Genomic DNA, 20,953 nt, shown 5'->3' on the forward strand with positions numbered 1-20,953 from the left:
TAATCACAACTCATAAATTTTAAAACAACTATCTCAATACATAAACATTAATCTAAAAAAATTGTAAAGTGACTAAACTCATGAAAATAAAATTTTGTTCAAAAAAGAAACACATATTATTAAAAATTTAAGTATTAATAAATATATCTTAAAACAATTCTCCTAAAATTGTACTGTTGAGTAAATACTAGGAGTGCGTTTGGATAGAGAATTTTAATTGAGAAAAGTAAGTTATGAGAAAATTTAAATTTCTTTAATTTAAAATTCATTGTCTGGATATTTTTATGAAGAATTTAAATTTTTGAAATTTTAAAACAGAATTTTAAACAACTAAAAGTGTGAAATTTTAATTTTCTTATAAGAAGTGATAAATTTGAAATTCTATTTTTGATAGAAGAACCTTCCAAGAATGTTTGCGTATTTCCCATCCTCTCTTCCACTTGAAAGTTCCCAAAATCTGGTTTTCGAACTCCCAACTCTCCTCTCATGCCGATGATTCTCTTCTTCAAGAAACATCGTTTGAAATCACAGAGTGTCGATCGAGTGCGGGCGTAGTGGGACACGTAGAACTGCACCTGCCAGTCAGGGAAATAGCCGTTGCTGCCTATCAAGCGGCGGAGGTGCTCACTAGGGCGGAGGGCTTGGGCCATGTCTTAGGTCGTTGGCTGAATGTTGTGGTCGGGTATGATGGTATACGTCGTCGTGTGCCGGTTCCCATGTAACTCCCCATGTCGCATCAATATTCTTCTCTTTGGAAGCACACCAATCATATCTTCTATTCTTTTTGCATTCATTTTCTTTCACCGTCACAATTTTAATTTTTTTCATCCAAACACAAAATTTTGAAAATAAAAGAATTTCAGTTGAAGTATTTAAAATTCTTAGAATTTAAAATTTTAAGCGTAATCCTATACACACATTAGAATTTACACCAATAAGTTATGAACAATCACATAAATGAGTTTGATATCACATTTTAACCCAAAATCTTAAGGTTCAGTTTTATGTTTATCCCCTTGGGTTTCCAACAATTGATATTAGAGCCGACAGTTTGACTTGATGACTGGCTTAGACGAGTAAAATGACGGTGTGATATCAGGTTCACTTGTATGATTGTTCATTAGTCATTAGTGTAAATCTCATCAATATTTACCCCCTCTATCTCACAAAAATTTACATAAACAAAACACTAAGTAAAGAATATTTTATATTTTCTTTTGTTAATCATGGAAATCTTTTATGTTTATAACATTATTTAAATATTACTCCCTCCGGTCCTGTATATTGATCATATTCTAGAAAGAATACTTGGTCCTATTTATAAGTCACCAACTAATCTATTAATAATAATTTTTCAATTATGTTCTTTATACTATTCTCAATACTTCATTATTAGGGAAGAAAAATATTGAGATTGAAGGTTGTTATTGGTCCATATCCATTGATGGAGATAGTAGCGTAATAGGTGAATATTAATAATGGTGTGGAAGAGAGAGAATGTGAGATGATAATTTAGACTAAACATTTAATTAGTTATTACTGGAATTAGTTGAATGTGTAATTATGTTAGGATATAATTGAAAACTTATTTTATTTTCAGACATATTTAATGGCTTAATTTTCCTTTTTTAGTCTTGATGATTCGGTTAAAAGTGATCAATATATATGACAAGAGGGAGTAAAACATTTGTATACCAAACTCCATCTTATTATTATTCATAAATCTACTTTTTTTTACTAACCTTATATATGTTTAATCCTCACCTTTCATCACCAAATTCCTCTCTCTCTCCTATTTTTTAAATTCACCATGAATCTCTCTCATTTTTCTTTTGTCTAATGTGTGTATAGGATTACGCTTCTGTGAGACTGAGACAAGCATAAAAGCAATGTTATTATCATTACTTGCTATATTTTTTCCAAATAGATTATTTATTTGCAACAATATTAATTCGTTATAACTACAAAGAAATAAATTAATAAGCTATGGGGAAATTCGGAATGCAGTTTTAAGTAAAACGTATCTATTATTTATATATTTCTCTTTATATAAAGAATTCATGATGAATTAATGTTTGGAACAAAACTTTGACAGTGTAAAACTTTTACGGTACATAACCATTAAACTTCGGTTGAAGTGTGTGGTCAGGCCTTGGCCTTATGCCATAAGGTAATTTTAATGGGTTTTTGAAAAGAATCGATTACGAATAACAAAGACCAAATGTGTGTTGAATCCACATGGTAGGAGTATATTATGAAAAGGCAACGTGTGTTTATAATGTGAACTTGTAAGTTGTAACAGATATAAATTAGAAGCACAAAGGAAATGAAACTAGGGACCAAATTAGCGTACTAATTATTTTGGAATATCCCCTCTTCCAATATTTCATTTTGTGATTCTATATTTATTTTCTGTTTTTCAGTATAATCAAGAGGGGATAATATTCCAAAACATTGGTACAACAGGTCCCGATAAGCCAATGTAGATGAGTTCTGGGAGTTTAGTGCAAATTGTGGCAGATGCAGTTGAAATTGTTGCCTTAGCAATATATGATATTTTCCATAACAGCGAGCATCAAAGAAATCAATGTCTTTTTTATAAGGTAGTGGAATTTACAAGTCTTGAGAATTGTCTTTTAGAGTTGCAGATGTAGGGTGTCCTAGCTAGTCCGCAATGCTAAAGTGAGAACATTGAAAAGAATTTAACGATATTAACATAATTTGAAGCTAGCACCGTAGCACTTTTTTTTCTTTTTACAGAATTTACAAATTGCTGCAGAAAATGAGAGGAGGAACTAAGATGGTGTTGAAGATTAAATTGAGTGAACTATGTCTTTACAAAAGAAATAATGTTATTGGTGGCCCGTGATAATCTGATTTGACAAAACAAGGGAGGGATGAAGCTAAAAATAAACTGAATCTGTCAGTTTGCTAATGTTAATAAGGTTTCTAATGATTAATGGAACATGCAATAAATCATGAGTAAAAAGGAAACAGAAGGACTAAAGGGGGAATTCATGATAGAATAGCAAAAACTGTTCTATGGTACAGAAGCCTGTTCAAGTCCCTATGATTTGCTGCAGATTAGTGTTGTGACTTGTGACACCAGAATTAATAACCCAAACTCAGCCATGTTGCAATCATGATTCTTGACAGTTATCTTGCTTGGTGGTCTTTGGAAAAAATTTCAAGAATGGGAAGGCAAATTTATTGCAAGAGGTGTTATATTGTCCATAGTATCCATATGTTTCCCATAGGCAGACATAGCATCTGCAGCATTCATGTGCTTCTTTATTTCGCTTCCTAAATAAGTAATAGAAACTATTTTTCCCCGACAATATAAGGATCAAGATTGAAGCCTAAGTTGATAGACGTGTCAAATGCATTATGTACATTATTCTTTTGGACTTCACTAAAAAACCTCTAGTTGCTCTTGAGAATATATAGATGCAATTACTAATAGAGATTGATTAGTTTGAAGGTTTTGGTTTTCAGTAAATATAAAATGCTCATCATTTGACCTTGATTATATTTTATATTCCTCAGTTCAAAAATGAATTGTATGATCCTTGTTCGTGTTTGAAAAGCAAAAACAGTTAAACTTATGTACTAAAATAACATGTTCTCCAACATTAGAAATTGAAGCCACAACCAATGTGGTGTAGTGTAATCGGCAAATAATCATATTTTTTAAGTATGTGATTAGGAGTTTAATATTCTGGTTTGTATATATGAAAGAACATTTATTAGTAGAGGTCATTAACCCCTCAAATAAATCTCAGCATCTTAAAAGATTAATCTTTAGTCCTCAATTAAAAGATAAGTTAATCCTGTTGTTCCAACTCTAGGAAACCATCATTTTTACTTGTAGTTACTTTGCCTTCGGTATAGTGCATTTTGGTGGAATTAAAAGTGGTTGGAGTGATGAATTGTTGGAATTTGTTACAACCTCGAATTGCTGTGTTGCAATTTGTTGCTTCTAAAGTAAGAAGTTCTTTTCATTTACTTTTACTGAGTGTAGGTGGTTGAAATTGACCAAATTCAGTGGTGCAAATTATATCATGGCGTAAGCATGGTGGTATTCTCAATTGAAAAGGAATTGATTATGAATGATAAGATTAAATGAGAGAAGAAAAGAGAAAGGTAGACTAAATAAAAATGACCTGACAAGTGAATTAATAGAAGTGTTCAGTGATTATCTCATAACATAATTCTTCAACTAACCTTGACGATCTGCCTGTTCTACTCCATGTATATTGAGGTAAATATTCTAACAATTTTATCCACATCAAAATTGATTTCTCAATTGAGACATACCCCATATATCCTAATAAACTAAAAAGAATCACACAAAGAAAGATTGAAAAATCCTTTTCTTTTCTCAAAACACTTTTTATACCATCACAACTACATTTAGTTGCACTTTGACACTATAAATAAAAACCTTTAGCTAAACCTATCACTTAATGTATTTAATGATTCACCAGTCTATATTAAAGTAGAGTATACTAGTATCTTAATTGTAGTGTACTATTTTATGAGTGGCTGAATAATTTAGTACGCTCTTCTTTAACTCCTAGCTTAAGTTGCAACGGGAATTGGGAGAAAATAAATTAATTTACTATCAAACCTTTTTAGCAAACACATAAAATAATTAAACTTGAGTTTTTGCAAATAAATTAATTCTCTCAACCATAAATTTTAATCTAACAATTATAATTAAATATTTCTTTTCTCAAAATAATTGAAAAGTATAAATAGATAGATAGATACAAATCAAATTCAAGATTACATCCCTTCTATATTTTTTGTGTGTGATCATTACCTCATTTCATTCTATTCAAACTAATTGACTGAACCTTCTCACGTATCTTTGTTAATAACAAAAACAGATTCACTAAAATAGTACTCATAAAATTCTAAACACACAAATGGACTAGTCGTGCGTGTTTCCTAAAATGAATAGAAGATTCCACCAAAAAGACTGACCGAGTCCACCCCATACTCCATCGCAGTCTATATTAAACAGTGTATAATTAGTTATCATATGGATTAATTGATGTAATGTTGTTTTAATTTAATCAGATATCTCATATATAGGTCCTTAGTAGGTATATTTTGTTAAAAATCTGAAAAGAGAAATTTGAAGTGTATAATAATTCAGTTAAAAATACATGTGATATAAAAAATATTATATAATTACGAAACCAAATAAAGTAAAATAAACAGTATATGCATTTAAAAGGGGTAGAAAAGGGGAATTAAGCTAGCCGCAGAAAGTGCTTAAATGGTGTGGGGCCCACTTATGAGCGTCACCAACACTTGCAATAGTTTTATGTGTTGTAATTCACCACCACAAAACCGCAACATTCATTTCAGATTCAACGCCAATGCCCCCACCATTTCATCTATTGACTTCCAGTTCAAGTGGGGAGCACAATCCGTTCATTATGCTCCTCACCACTATCTTCACTTTTGCTCCAACCCAATATCAATTTTCTTGCTTTTTCATCCACCAACAATACATTATACAACAGCTTCTTTTGAGTATTCCATTAGCCATTAGGATTACGATTATGTTGTTAAGTTTAAAGTTTCTTTTCTTGAAAAAAGTAGTATTTTGTACCAATCACTTCTTCTATTCACTAATAAGTTCACTATTCTTTTATTACTTTTGTTTAAACTCCTTAGTGTGTTTGGAAGTAGCTCCATGTCTCACGTTAAGCAAAAATTAGCGCAGAAGTTATCTTCGGAGCTAGAGTTATAATTGATGTGCCTTTTTTCTTTCAATGACTCAGTTTCAAACATGCATTTAATCTAGTTCAGACTCAATTTCCATATCATGATGAAATTATTATCTTCATATTTATATTTATCATTAAATGCTTTTACATTGACTTTTTAAACGCTTTTTTTATTCAAATTCTCATAAAATGTCAATATTATAAAACAATTACAGAATCTCTTTGTTTAAGTGTTTATTCTCTTTGTTTAATCTCTTTTTTATTCAAATTCTCATGAAATTATTTTAAGAAAAGATATATTATAATTAAAGCAACTATTTAAAAAAGTTATAAAACAATTACAGAATCTCTTTGTTTAAGTGTTTAAACTCTAGTATTAATTAATTAGCTACAATTGAACTAATTATATTTACATTTATTAGTACACAATTAAGAGCATGGTCAAAACTAATAATTGAAAGCGCTCAGTTGTCAGTTGAGAAGGTAAATAAATAACGAAGAAGAATGGAATAGTCTCATTGTGAAAAAAATGTATAGGTGTAGATTCCCAAGAACATTAATCCCATACACATTTGCCAAACAATTCAAGTCAATGTAACATCACACATCACACATCACATGTAATTGCAAAATCACACCAATGTCAACTAGTATATCAGTAAAAACTAAAATTAAAATAACACTAGACTTTGTGTTTCATGTAGTGAACAATTTGTGTACAAAGAAAATTAAAAAAAAATGTTTCTCTTTTTTCTTTTTTTCCTTTATGATGAAGAAATGAAATGAAGAATGTGCACAAAACCGATAACATATGGAATGAGAATGAAAATTCACCGGATCGGGTCGGGTCCGCTCATTTGAAAGGTAAACAAAATCAACGGTTATGGTTGACTCGTCCAAAATCCGCAAGCTTCCTGGAACGGTTCGCGCAAAACGACGCCGCGGCCGAGAGATGAGGCTTCGCCGCTGCGGCCCTAACCTCCGCCATCTCCGGCGGCAATCCCTTGTGGTTCCACCTCCGGTTTGGACTCGCCCGAACTAGGGGACTCAGGCAAAGCGCCATGCCCGAACCCGACGCGCTCTTCGTTTGCCCTAGCCTCGACCGCCGCGCCGACGGCGCCACCGCCGGCGTTCTCCGCCACCACGGAGACGCCTCCGAGACGTATCCGCTCCCCGACGGTGACTGATCACACTCGTCGCCGAAATCCTCGGTCGTCACCGGCGACATTCCGCGATCCGACGGGCGGTACCGCCGGCGCGCGGCGGCGGAGGAATATTCCTTCGTCGTTCCACTCCGATCCTTGTTCCTCCGGCGTGTGGGAAAAAACGCCGAGAACCACGACGGCGATGCGTGCGAGGCCTGCTCGCACGACGGATCCGACTGGAACTTCTCCGATCTGGTCCTGAAAATCTTCGCGAATATGCGGAACTTGTTGAAGCGTTTCTTGAACGACTTCGCGTCGGCGTGGTATTCGGAATCGCCGGCGCAGAAGGTGGGACCGAGCTGCGGAGTGCTGTAGAACAGCCTCTCGCGGCGGTCGTGGTGCCAGTCGGCGGGGTAGTCAGACTTCCGGCGAGAGACGTAGGGCGAAACAGAGCGAGGGAAGATTAACGGTGGGGGAGGGTTAGGGTCTGAGTTTCTGGAATAATCGTCGGAGGCGCGTGAGATGACTCGCGTTAATTGGGCCTGCGGGTGATGGGCTTGGGCTTGGGCCTGGGCGGCGGCGAGGGATATGAGGCGTTCCCTTAGACAGGAGGCGCAGACGCCGACGGTGCTGCTAAGGTCTGAGGTATGTTTCTTGCACTTCATTTGAGGGTTGCATACGACGCCGTTATCTGCTTTGTGGGTGCGTTTTGGCTTTGGGCACCAGCATTCGTGAGGAGATCTGATGTCTTACAAAATAGAAATAGATTGAGAGCATTTGTTCAGTGTGAATCTAACTTCATTCAAACTTCCAGATTCTATTATATTTTCAGGAGGGACAACATAATCAAAACTTATAAATTATGCATTTTTTATCTACATCACAAAAAAATTTCTCCAAGTAATTATATATTTAGGAATTTTAATAAATTGTGTACGAATATCATTATCTTATATAATATTTAGAAAATAAATTAAATATATAATTGTGTTAAATTTTTTTAAAATTATAATTTATTATAATTTTATCTTATTTGAATAAAATCATTTTTTATATAAAAATCTATGAACTATAACCGAAAAAAAGAAAGAAAAAGAGATATAAATATAATAAATAGTATGATGTCATAAGAAAAGAAAAATAATGGTCATTAATAGAATATATTAAATATCATGGTATTTATATATAATTATCCATATATATAAATTTAAAGTGAAAGAAAATAATACTTGACGTGCATGTATTTTAGAGAGTGAAAAATGAAAAAGAAAAAAAAATATGATATATAATTGGGCTAATAAAAAAATGAAAAGTGGTATAAAAATATAGATTAAAAAATAGAGTAGGGACAAATTGAATTGTAAACTTACATAGCTTGAAGAAAAGGATGGAGAAACAACTTTGCTACCAGGACAGATAAGGAAAGGTTCACGCTCGATTGGGACACATGTATGATTCATAGAACATCTGATTATAGCTAGATTATTGTTTTTTTTTTTTTCAAATGATGTATAGCTAGGCTATTGTTCATTTTTATATATTTTAATTATAGGAATAGGCTAGGGGAGATTAATAAAAAAAGTTTAGTAGATCTGAATTCGCTGGTTTGATTTAATGATCGACGAATTGCTTAATGCTTAGTTAATTTAACTATTAGTCAAGAGAGTCTGTTATAAATTTATTAACATTATATTTTATTCTTATGAATTAAAGAAATTGATTTAATTGAAAATACGACATCATTTTAAATGTGTTATGTTTAAATTTATTAAGTGTAATTAGTAGTCACTATCATTTTCATATACTGTGTATAATTAATTAAAAAAATTAAAATACATTTTTTTAATAATTACTATAAAAGATAACGATGTTACCATACATAAAAATTTATAATTAATGATATTGTAAAATTAGTATTGTGGTGATATTTTAATTAGTTTTATGAACTTAGGTGATATCCTATTAATTAACAGTTTTTTTGGTTGCAACCTATTAATTAATAGATTATTAATATGTATTGATTTAAAATTCAGTACAATGTATAAAGTACAAAAATAAATTATCACTTATTTAATTATAATTGAATTAGTAAATTAATTACTTTCATTAATTTAATAATCCGCCTAATTTTATAAATACTGATTAGGATATTTTAGTAATGTAAAAAAACCTCATTTTCCTCATTTCACCACTACTTTAATAGAAACAAAAAATATGTGATTGAGGATAATAATAGTTCTGTCTTGAGATTTTATCTCTTCATATATTACAAATAAGAATTAAATAATTTCTCTCCTCCCCATTTTTCAGTTTCTCTCTTAAAGTCAAAGTCAATACTCCTAAAAAAAGTCAAAGATAATAAATTATCTAACTCACGGTGAGAGATATGGGAGAGGAAGAAGGAAAATAAATATACCCATTTGGCCATTATATAAATGGATTTCCAAAAGAGAACCACTATTACTTGAGTAAATTAATTTCAATAGTTGAAGAATGTTGTGTGGTATTTACGATTATTATTATGTAACGTAATCTTATGGTTTACTAAGCAGATATCTTGCCTTGTGGACATACAATTATTTGTCAGTTGAATATTGAATCTTTGTTTGTGGTTTCTTACCGTTTTAATCCCCCAAACTTATTAAAAACTTTTTTTATATTTCAAAATTTTGATTATTTTGTCTTAGACTTTTTCTTTAATTATTAGTTTATCACTATTACGTATACGTGGAATGAAAAAATGGAACATTGAAGAGCGTGAATGGCACGCTTCACATGGTGCCTTGATTCAGTCAACTAGGTCAAACTTTGGCCTTTCGTCATCATGAGCCAATGATCTTTTAATGGTCTGCACTCTGCATACAACGGTTACCATCTTCTTTTTCATTGCACGCTGTAACAGCTGTGAGATTATTTCTTTTCCCTTTTTCTTTTTGGCATACGTGGCCCAACCTTTATTTTTAAAATTTAAAATAAAGGTTGAAAGTGAAACAATAAAAAAAAAAAATGAAAACAAGTTACCTTACCCTGAAGATTGAGTAAAATAGTAATTGTATTGGATTCACATTGTCTCCTTTTGCTAATTAAAAAGAGGGTATCATGTTACACCTATATATATATATATATATATTGTATCATGTCACCATTTTTTGAACTGAATTTAATTTTTATATATTGTTAGTATAATTTGTTTTAGCTCAATTGAAATTTTACTAAGAGTTTTTTTTACAGAAAAACTTATTTTTTATTTGAATGATGCAATGTTTTAAGAATTTATAACAGATCTTACCAGTCACTCCACATATTTATATTTTTTTTTATAGGTCTCACAATTTTTCTTAATGATAAAACATATTCTTGTGGAGAAACAGTTCTTACATCTCATTTATAGTATTATAAAATATGTCTGACCGTGCATTGTGAGCTCTATTTTTTCCCCATTTCCCCCCTACTTTTTTTTTTTTACTTTCTTTCTTTTGGTTTTTACTTGTTTCTACCGTACAAAGTATGAGTGCTAATCTAGTTTGACTTCAATAGTGAAACCAGATAAAAACTAATTTTTAAGCTTAAGAACTTTGATAAGCAATTTTCATAAGAAAATGTTCTAAATATGACTTTAAAATAATCTTTACAAAAAAAATCAACAACTTTATCAAATATTATTATCAAACGATTGAAAATTACAATGTAAAAACTTCACATTATTAGCATATTTTAATTAAATTCTTCTTAGTTTATAGTTTCACTCATCGTCCTTTTTTATAATTCACGAAAATACCATTGGGTGGTTGTTATCGTGGCACCAGAAATGAAAATACAAAATCACGATAGCTAGGAGAAGGAAGGCATAGTTGTTGATGATATTATGTACATTGTTGTTTGAATCCTGACACAACATTTGATATACCCTTCTCGAGAAACTTAAAGGATGTGATGATTTCTAAATATATAATTGTGTGTGTTGATTTATTTCATCAATTTTCCACTTTATAGTTAAAAATTAATTTTTTTCAAAATATAAATCATTAAAATGAATTTTATTTCTCACAATATTTTTTTATACATGTTTGAAAATCAAAATTTGCTTAAAGTCTTCAATGGGTTTAATTATGTACTATTATATAAAATAGTAATAATAATAATAATAACAATATAATCATTATTAAAACTAGTTACTCTTGACAAGTGTTTGAAAAATCCCACTTGGAGAGCTAAAACAATATTTATAATTTTATTCGTCATATTTTATCAACTTTTAGAGGTGCTTTCTTAATATCCCACAAATTTTAGGCTAAACTAAATTAATTGAATGTTTGATTTTTAATTGCTAATGAAATTTTAAGTGAATGAAATAAGTTAATCTTTTATGTATCTCTAATTTCTAAGTGCAATTTTTGGATTGGAATAAGTTGATATATTGATTTAATTGTTATAAACCTTCTGTTTAATTCTTTAATATTTAAAAGAAATACATAAAGTTAACTTTTAAGAAATCGTCATCATAAGACATGAGTATCTATAAGAAAAAGAAATTTAACCTCGTTCGATAAAGAATGCATCCACTAATCTCATTCGGAGGGAAGACCGACTCATTATTTCTTTGGGTAAAATATATGGATCCCTTAACTTGTTTTTGTTTTAAAATTGGCTCTTGAATTTATAAAATAACCTCCTTATTTAATTAATGACAAATTAATCCTTTTATAAAATTTATTGTTATCAAATTTTTAACACAAATTTAAACTTTTTTTTGGATGTGAACTTTACTCACTCACCTATGTGAAAACTTTGAAAATCAGCTAATGTCCAGATAAAAAAGACAAACTACGTGAAATTACATCAAAAAAAAGGGTTAGATTATTATCAATAAAAACAAATTCTGTAAACATTCATACGCAGTATGAAGCAGAAGATACCGCGTCATTAAATGTCACGTCAACAAAAACCAACAAAGCAAACGCAAGAGCTAAAGTGATTTTGATGGTTCAATAGACTTTTATCATTTTTAATTTTTATATATTATGGAAGAAGTTTAATATTTAAGATAGCATCGAAACACGTCACAGCCATGCCAACATCTCATAAGCGTGTTACATTGTACACAAGCATTCATATAATTATGTAGAAAAAATAAATATATACCTTCAACTATATTAGAACAAATGATAGGGTACAAGCTGAGAAAAGTTTCAACATCAGCAACTGAATATCCACTACAATTAACACGGCAAACAAACGCTATCCATGTAACAAATCTTACTAACACAAATAAGCACCCCAAGGTGAAGCAACATAGCTTGATTCATAGTAGACAGAGACTAGAGATTTAGGCTTTCTTGGTGTCATCTCTGGAAGCTGAATAGACCAAGAATCTTTTAAACTTTGGTTCTTACTGTTAAAATATTACTCCCTATATTTTTCCAAACATGTAAATTTCAATCATTAAAAGATTGGTGTTCCCATTTTTTACAAAGAACTAGTCTCCCAATTTTCATTTAGTACTAAGGTACTAGTTCACGTGTGACCAAAATTCTATCGAAGGAAAATAAAACGATGGATATCCAAACATAAAAAAACTAATGCTTACACTGACTGTTGGGTGCCAGTCTGTTGTATCAACTGAGAGTATATATATTCATCAACTCTCTGTTTTGCCAAAGCTACCTGTTCACCAAATTCAAGTTTCAACAACAACAAAAAATACAAAAGCCCAAAACCAATAAACAAGCATAAAAGGACGTGTGACAGTTTCAACTCCATGTCAGAGGCACTTTGCCTATGATATAAAATCTCAAATTATATTAGTATCTTGATATAAGCTGAACAACCTATCTCTTCTTCAGTTTTTTGTTTCAAGGAAGATCCTACACCAAGGAAAAAGGAGGGAGGACATGGACAAAGACACAAATGATTTGAGAAGTTCATATATTTTGAATTGTCTTGTCTGATGCTCTTGCCTCTCCCTCTCCCACTTTCACAAGAAATAAATTCATATGATTAATTTTATTCAATTAAGGATTATTCATATGCACTTTCTAGTCATTCAGTTGAGAGAACCTAAACTGGCACCATGCTGGGGTAGACAAGTACTAGCAAAATTTGTATAATTTATTAATAGTATACTGCTGAATCTCAAATCAGTTCCCAGAGTGATAAAATGCACCAGTCAAACAGACAAATAAAGCACAATAACAACAATGATAATAATAACAAAAGATGTCTCAAACATCAAAAGTATATTGTTTTTCCTTCTAGGAACATTAGAAGGCTAAAAATCAATAATAGACAAGATCACCTGTTGAGCACTACCACCAAATTGAATTTGTCTGTGCTTCTGTTCACCCTTACCACCATAAACCTGCAATGTTTTCCAATTGATGAAGATATAAATCAGATGAAAATTAGTTCAGGGAATTTAAGTAGAAAAAAACAAACAATCTACAAACCAACATTCAATATACATTAGAATTACCCAAGCTCTAGAACTTACAAGAATATCATCGTTAACAACAAATTTTGATTTATCAATATATGTTATTTTTTAGAGGGGCAAGTGTGCCCCACCCCTCCCCATTTTTCTTTTAAAAATTATACATGTGGACTCTAGCTTTTTATATTTATCAATATATGTTAAAAACAGATCAAGTGATCAAATACACTATATGCTGCTTAATAAATAGTTAAATGTAGTACGAAAATCAAGGGGTTCCATACTAATCATTCATTCAAGAAATGTAGAATCCCCAATATTACTTGGTATTTTTTTAAACTAATGTATATCTTTTATAAGTATGGTTGGTCCCATATAAACACTGAAGCTAATAGGAGATCCAAGAAATCTTGTTTCTCACAAATAAGGTAAAACACCAAATTCAGGCCTACATTTTGGTGTCTGTGTCAATGTCCTACAATTAAGTCTTGCATTGCATGGTTCTAAATGCAAATGTCAGATCCAGGGGTTCTTTAATTTTATGCAGTAAATGGTATAGTAATAATTAAACATGAATCCAACAAGAAAATTCTTTTGTAGGATAGACTTTCTATTTGATGCAGTCACAAATTTAAGCTATTGATGTGCTTCAAGACAGGAAGAAGTAGAAAACTAACCTTAATCATTGCTCCAGACTCATTTCTGATTCTCGATATGTTTGAGCCACACCGGCCAATCAACCCACCAACCATTGTTTCCGAAATCAGCATCTCGAATGTAACATAATCAACTGCAAGATTGGTTGTCCTAGAGATGAAGTGATTGTAAGAAAATATTCTAAACTTGATATAACTGTTAAATGGCAGCCAAACATCTTTCTGATATAGAAAACATTAAATAACCTGAAGTTGGGTCAAGATATGGTTGGGATGGTCGAATTGCAGCATAATTGTATGTTGGGCTAATTGAAATGACTTGTCTTGGTGGGTTTTCCCTATACAAAATTTGAGTTGATATATATGTTAGGCAAAAATGACAAACTAATTTTAAAAAGTAAATTACAACCAGGTTCAGAATTAATATATAATTATATAAACAGAAGTTCACAAGCAGACCTTAGCTGACAACCTATCTCCTCCAAAGCCTTCATTACCGCAGGAACATCTCCTGATAACTAATTTCAACAAGAATGTTGATGAAAATTCAGGTTTCAGGAGTAAATATAAAGCAGTAACAAAAGAATATGATGGCAGAGCAAAGCATTGTTATTATTTCAGGAAAACTATAAGAGATTAATAACATTGATATTATGTTAGTCCATCTGTACATTTAACCATCTAAGTTGTTAACACACATAGTACATGAAATTTCAAAGAACAAACTAAAGTTCCTTGCCATCTTGGTTAAAATATTGAAGTCAAAATATATATGGTGAAGGCAAGGTTACCATCAAGTGTTTCAGAAATAACTAAAATCCTTCATAGTAAAAATTTTCATGAGCATCATTTTAGACATCGCACCTGCACTACTCTGTCAGATTCATGGGCAGAAGCACATAAAGGCAACTGATTTGGTGCAAGAACAGTAATAGAGGCACCAGAAGAGTCCCTCAACTTCTCAATGTTTTGACCAGACATCCCAATTAATCCACCTGCCTGGGACCCTGCAATCAAAAGTCTTATCGTATTGGCAGCCACATGTCCTGCAGTAACTTTTGACGCATCAAGACTGCTATCATCTTCCTGTTATATGGAAGCATCAAGACTATATTAATGCCTCTCAATAGCAGAGACAAACAAAATTAACACCCAACAGGGTCACATGATTATTAACAGGCATACATAATAATCTAAAAAATAATGGTCTACAAAAAACTAAAGTGGACACATGCCTATCAGAAGTACAAGAAAATGAGCAGGTTAAGACCCATAACAGGGTTTATAATTAAGTCAAGCATAAAAAAGTTTTAATCATGATGCATGGATACAGGAACATGTACTGTTTCCAAAATAATATCATACAGGGGTACTTTATAAGATAGCATATAGGTATGACAAGGTATATAAAACATTATACTACATGAAATCATTACAAAAATACATAAATATTTGGTTTGACATGTTATAGTATTTTAGAGCTATAGTTTTTTATGTTACAATTGTTGAATGCCTTTCAAGGATGCTTCCTAACATTGTTACATATTTCAACTTATTTCTAACCTGCTCAAGCATCTACCAAAATGTTCCAATATATATAGAGGCAAGAGTAGCATTAGTATTTCTCAAGTTCTAAAGCTAGACAAACAATAATAAACCATATTATTTTTTAAAATAAAAAATAAACAAGGTCCCCTATGATTTTTAGAATAAATTATGAAACGGGGTGATAACAAAATCAGCAATCAAAAGTCACAACAATCTTCAAAGCTCATGTCTAATACTCTAATTATATATTACAAAAAGTAAGTGAGCAAAAATTGATCAGGACAGTCTTACCTTCAAAATTAAATGGGCTATTTGCTCAAGAGCTTTCTCTGCATCAGTAACCTTTTCATCATTGTCCTTAGAACTAATAATGATAACACGCTCTTCATGTCTCTGCCCAAAAGGAAAACATGAGTTCTGATTTAGTAAACACCAATTAGTCTGAATAATAACCAGACACATCTATCTTGAATGCAAATTTAAGCACTTCAATCCATATATTAACCCTTCATTAATAATCAACAAAACTGAATGAAGTTTACAACATTTGTGGAGTAGGATTTATTTTCTGTTTATCATAAACATCCAAATATACAATATTCAGACAAGGATAAGGCTTTTTTTATTTTGGATCCTAGTATGCAAGACATGCTTGGGAAAATATTTTACACCTCACCTAGGCCTAAGTAATGGTGAACTTTATGTAACAGTTACACAATAGTTATCATCAGCAAAATAAAACTCCAGTGCAATAGCCATCAATCGTTGTTGGGTTTGCAGTCAAGAGTGGACATGCTTCAACTTTTACAATACAATACAACATTCCCAATTTTCTCAAAAAGAGATGCAGCTGAGAAATCAGTTGCCTTGGATTACATTATACCGAATCCAACCAAAGGGTAGAATGTGATGTCCACACACCATGCAACAAGCATTTGTTACAACAACTGAGTAGCAACTAAAAAGAATAAACAATCACTCCTAGCACTATCCTAATTTACTAATTTAACTCCTGACAAGCCCTAAACCCAAATTAGATACTGAAAATAGCTCTACCCAAAGTTGTCCTGACATTGTTTTTCTCTCAGCTTTCTCAGCTACTAAGTGTGTGTTTGCATATTCATCAAGTTGAACGTAATGCCAATTCAATCCCTCCCCTCCTTTTTGCATTGGAATGTGTAAAAGGCTCATTCAATGGCAGTGAAACAGCTTTCCAAACACACCCTAAACAGATGCCACAAATAGCAAGCACTAATGCAATCCCCACAAAAACCCCAAATTAGATAGTATACAATAATTAGTGTCTTGTTGCATTATAATACAGCAATTCAATTGTTCTAAAATCTAACTTGTACTCTTACTCTCTCTTTTTTTTTCTTTCTTTCAGGCAGTTTCTCAGCTACCAAACAGACACCATAAAATGAACACGTCAACAAGCTCCAAACTAAATACTTCATATTAGTTCTACCGAGAATTTGAACTTAAATTTAAAAACCGCAAAAAATAAAATCCCCTAATTCATTTTATCTCTGTTTCAAAACAGATTCATTCAATGAATAATAAATAAACTAAAAGGACTTACGGCAATAGCGTCAGCGATTTTGATGGTGGCTTTGGTGTCTTCTCGAATCTTCTGTATGCGATGACCTTCCTTCCCAATGACCTTGCCGATCTGGCGCGAGGGCACGACGATCCTGAATATCACGTCCTGTCCCTTGGCACGCTTCGCCGCCGACTGCTCCGGCGCGGAGGCGGTGCCGGAATTCTCGTCGTCGCGGCGGCGCTTCCCGGAGGAGGGGGCGGTGTCCTGGACGGAGAAGGGAATCTGGAGCGGCATGGGGAGGGGCATCTGCATCTGCATCTGCATGGGTAAAGGCATGTGCATGGGCATGGGCATCTGCATCTGCATCTGCATCTGCATGTGCATGGGCATAGGGACCTGCATGGTGGCCATCGGGTTCTGCGGAGGGACCATGGGGTTTATCGGAATTTGACCTTGCTGCGACATCGCTGCTTCCTCCAAGAGAGGTATCGGAGTGGGAAAGAGAGAGGGGTTTTCTTCGGGAGGAAAATATAGGGTTTTGTCCCGTGGAATTACTGGCTTGCCCTTCCAATATTAGTTATGTATCTTTAGCTGAAAATTAAAAATTTATTTTATTGAACTGAAAATGTAAAATTATATAAAAGATTAAAAAATTAAATTTTATTTTAAATATAAAAGATTAAAAATTAAATATAATAAATATTTAAGGATAAAAAATTAAAATCTAGAAATTTTTATTTTAAAAAATATTATTTCAAATTTAAAACTATTAAAAAATTTAATAAAATTTATTTATCCAACCCATCAAATAAATTTTTTAACTTATAAAAAGGTCTGAAATTAATTATAATGTTACGTAAAACACACTTATTGTTTGTTTTAACAAATGTAGTATTTTTTTTTTCAAATTACACATACCAATACTTTTTTATTTTTTTCTATCTATACACCAACCCTGTTAATGTTTGAAAATTTACATTAAAAAAACCTCAATGGATGTTAATGTGGAATTGCTCTAATATTTTTTATGAAATGTGAAAAAATGTGAAACAATAATAAGTTAGTTGGTGAAGATAAAAATAAAAAAATAAAAAAAAATCTCCCCGTCACACAAGGACTGAATTAATGCCAAAATGAAACTTCCATGTTATGATTTGTGGTGAAGAGATAAATAAAATGATTAAAAATATAAGAGAAATAATTTGAAAAAATAAAATAATATAAAATGTTGAGTTGTTTGGTTTAAGAAAAATAAGTGGGCAATAGAGTAAAAATAAATAAAATTATTTTGCTTGAATAAAATGAAAAAGATAGTTTAATATGATTTTTAAAAAATTCTAATACCCGATATGTGTGTAAAAAAAAAAAAAACCATCAACATCCGACGAGGATACAAAAGTAAAAACATATTCTCTAACCCATCACTCATGACACACTAATAAAAGTTTCTCTTAAATCATTTCAATCAAATAGTCAAAAAAATAACTTTGTCTTTACTCATTCTTTCCAAATCATTGTTAGCCAAACAAAAGGCTCCAAGATTAAAATACAATGACAAAAAAAATAAGATATATTTTTAAATTTCATTTTTACTTATTGTGTTCAAGCTAGTTGAGACCAACATGAAAAAGGTATAATATTTTTATAGATTTCTCGAAAGCTTCGTAACGTCTTGGTTTCCATCAATTTCTATTTTTTAATTGTTTACAAATTTATATTTAATAATAAAGTAAATGAGAAATTTAGTCTCTAAATTTATATTCCGTTGTCATGTTAGCCTTTGGAACTAAGAAAACTTAAATACGTATTTGAATTTTTTTGAGATTTTATATAAGTTATTGAAATTAACTCCTTTTATTTTTTTAATTCTGGTCCCTAGTTTTGGGGCTTAATTATAATATGAGTTTAATGACTAAAATTTAAAAAAAAAAAACATTTCTAATGACTTAAATGAAATCCTAAAGATTTTTAGGGACTTGTTTGAGTTTTCTTTCATGATATGTTTGAATTAGTGATAGAGGATAAACTAGATAAGGATGGGATATAACAAAAATTATTCTATTAGTTGATTTGTAAAAAGCTCAATGGAACATAATAAAAAATGATGAATCATGATTCATTCTGTTTTATTCTTTAACCTGATTTTCTTCTCCCAATTAATATATTATTCTACAAATTTGAATACCTCTACAAGAAATGATCATATTCACATAAAAATATTTTTTTTTCAATAAAGTGACTTTGTTTTATTTTTTTTTCTCATACACTCACTCTTTATGTGTTATTTTTCCATTAAATCTCTTTTTTATTTATAGTGAAGACTGTCACCCATTATAATAAATAAGTTCTCTTGGTAGTTGAAACAAACATAATTCTCAATGCATTCATTCAACTAAGGTTCATATAATAAAATATAATCTTTCACTTTACATTTAAGTCACCTAAATCCTAGTGATAAAAATTCAATTTTCAATATGTATATATCTTATCTTTTTACTTGAAATTCTACAATAAATTTATATAGTAGTCATTTAAAGATAATAATATATTTAAAATAAGGATAATACAAGAATTTAAAAATCACAACTCAATTCATTTTGTTCTTTTTTTATAAATGGAATGAAAATGATGTTATATTTCATTATAAGATATTTAAATAATGGAACAATATTTTTATTTTATTATATTCCAATCCATTTATTATTTAACACCAAACCAAACATAGCCTTGAGCTATGTTCATCAAAGTATTTTAAATAATTTATAACTTTTTTTTATTAACTGAAAAATTTATTTGTTTGTTCGACAAATAAGTTTTCTTTAGTAATTTTTAATATTTTTTAAAAATTTTATTTGTACGTTAGCTTGTAATTTTTGGCTTATAGTTTTTTTATATTTTTTTATATTTAATATATTTATCAAATTTTTTGTTTACCACTTTCAAATAAATATAATTTTATTATTTTTCAGGTATTTCAACAATAATTAATTTTTAATTAATACTTATACTATAATAAATTGATTTTTTAGTTTTATGTTAATTTTTCAGTTAATTTTGTGGTACATAACCTTAGTTTTATGAACTAGAATGATAGAAAATACAAATTTAGGAACTAAAATGAATTGAAGGATTCAAATTAAAAAAGAATAAAAAAAATAAGAAAGAGAGAAATATAAAAAAGAAAAAACATTTGTTAATTTTTTTTTACTAAGATAATTACTTATGAATGAAAATGATATATTATTTTTAATAAAAAGTGTGAAACTCACCATTTTTATTTCTTTCTCCTACAATTTTTCTTGTATCAAACATATAAATTTTTTATTTCTCACACATTTCCCCCCTCAATTTTATCTCTTCACCCATTTCTATGAGACCAAACAAAGCATAAGTTCAACAATCATTATATGATGCATTGAGCTTTTTTTTCCACAAGCATCTTCCAATATGGTGAAATAGTAACTGTGAACATTTTTTTCTCACCAAAATGGATATATTTTGCTGTCTTTTGTATCATTGATGGATGGATGTCGTAGCTTTTAGTTAAAGAAATATTGATTAAAATGTTTTAGCTGGGGATTAGTATTACTACAGTGTGACCTCTATACGGTCTAAGAATTTTGAAAACGTGTACATTAGTGAGGGAATTGAGAGAATATACTGATACATTTTTTCCATTCATAGAGAAAATTCCAAACTTATAAAATAAATTATAAATTTATTCAGGTAATATTGGCACCTTTTATTTTAAAGCAAATCTCTCATTTTTGAACTAAATAGGTGACAATTTAATTTAAGTTCAGAAATACAATCTTGAATATGCGCAGTTATAGATATCAAAATTGATTAGAGAAGGAATAAGGATAATGTTAAAATATAGTAATTTT

General features: G+C 30.7%; 2 protein-coding genes across 4 annotated transcripts; both read right to left on the minus strand.

The window, feature by feature from the left end:
- Positions 1 to 6,618: 6,618 nt before the first annotated feature.
- On the minus strand, positions 6,619 to 7,554 carry LOC114368538. Its single transcript, XM_028325764.1, has one exon. It carries the CDS (start codon positions 7,552 to 7,554, stop codon positions 6,619 to 6,621), a length of 936 nt encoding a protein of 311 aa, XP_028181565.1.
- Positions 7,555 to 11,971: 4,417 nt separating this feature from the next.
- LOC114425137 (poly(rC)-binding protein 4-like) lies at positions 11,972 to 17,592 on the minus strand. Of its 3 annotated transcripts, none has more exons than XM_028391922.1 (9): positions 17,106 to 17,592; positions 15,815 to 15,916; positions 14,840 to 15,061; positions 14,435 to 14,493; positions 14,222 to 14,313; positions 13,997 to 14,109; positions 13,185 to 13,247; positions 12,477 to 12,553; positions 11,972 to 12,244 (listed from the first exon to the last, which is right to left on the minus strand). In XM_028391922.1, exons 1-9 carry the CDS (start codon positions 17,529 to 17,531, stop codon positions 12,232 to 12,234), a joined length of 1,167 nt encoding a protein of 388 aa, XP_028247723.1. In that variant the 5' UTR covers positions 17,532 to 17,592; the 3' UTR covers positions 11,972 to 12,231. The 3 variants fall into 3 exon arrangements, 2 of the variants coding, with proteins under 2 accessions (XP_028247723.1, XP_028247724.1); XM_028391923.1 differs by having other exon boundaries at positions 11,972 to 12,299; XR_003669198.1 differs by having other exon boundaries at positions 11,972 to 12,553; positions 13,997 to 14,126; positions 17,106 to 17,591.
- Between the last annotated feature and the right edge of the window lie 3,361 nt (positions 17,593 to 20,953).

Source organism: Glycine soja, chromosome 9 (genome assembly GCF_004193775.1).
Source record: "Glycine soja cultivar W05 chromosome 9, ASM419377v2, whole genome shotgun sequence".
In the NCBI taxonomy this organism is placed as follows: Eukaryota; Viridiplantae; Streptophyta; class Magnoliopsida; order Fabales; family Fabaceae; genus Glycine; species Glycine soja.

Bases quoted from the DNA above. Each gene is read 5' to 3' on its own strand.
- LOC114368538 (XM_028325764.1), bottom strand. From the start codon at position 7,554: ATGAAGTGCAAGAAACATACCTCAGACCTTAGCAGCACCGTCGGCGTC.
- LOC114425137 (XM_028391922.1), bottom strand. From the start codon at position 17,531: ATGTCGCAGCAAGGTCAAATTCCGATAAACCCCATGGTCCCTCCGCAG. The intron at 15,917-17,105 runs GTAAGTCCTTTT...CCTTTTGGGCAG, and splicing joins AAATCGCTGACGCTATTGCC to AGACATGAAGAGCGTGTTAT. The intron at 14,110-14,221 runs GTTATTTAATGT...CCAATCTTGCAG, and splicing joins ATATCTTGACCCAACTTCAG to TTGATTATGTTACATTCGAG.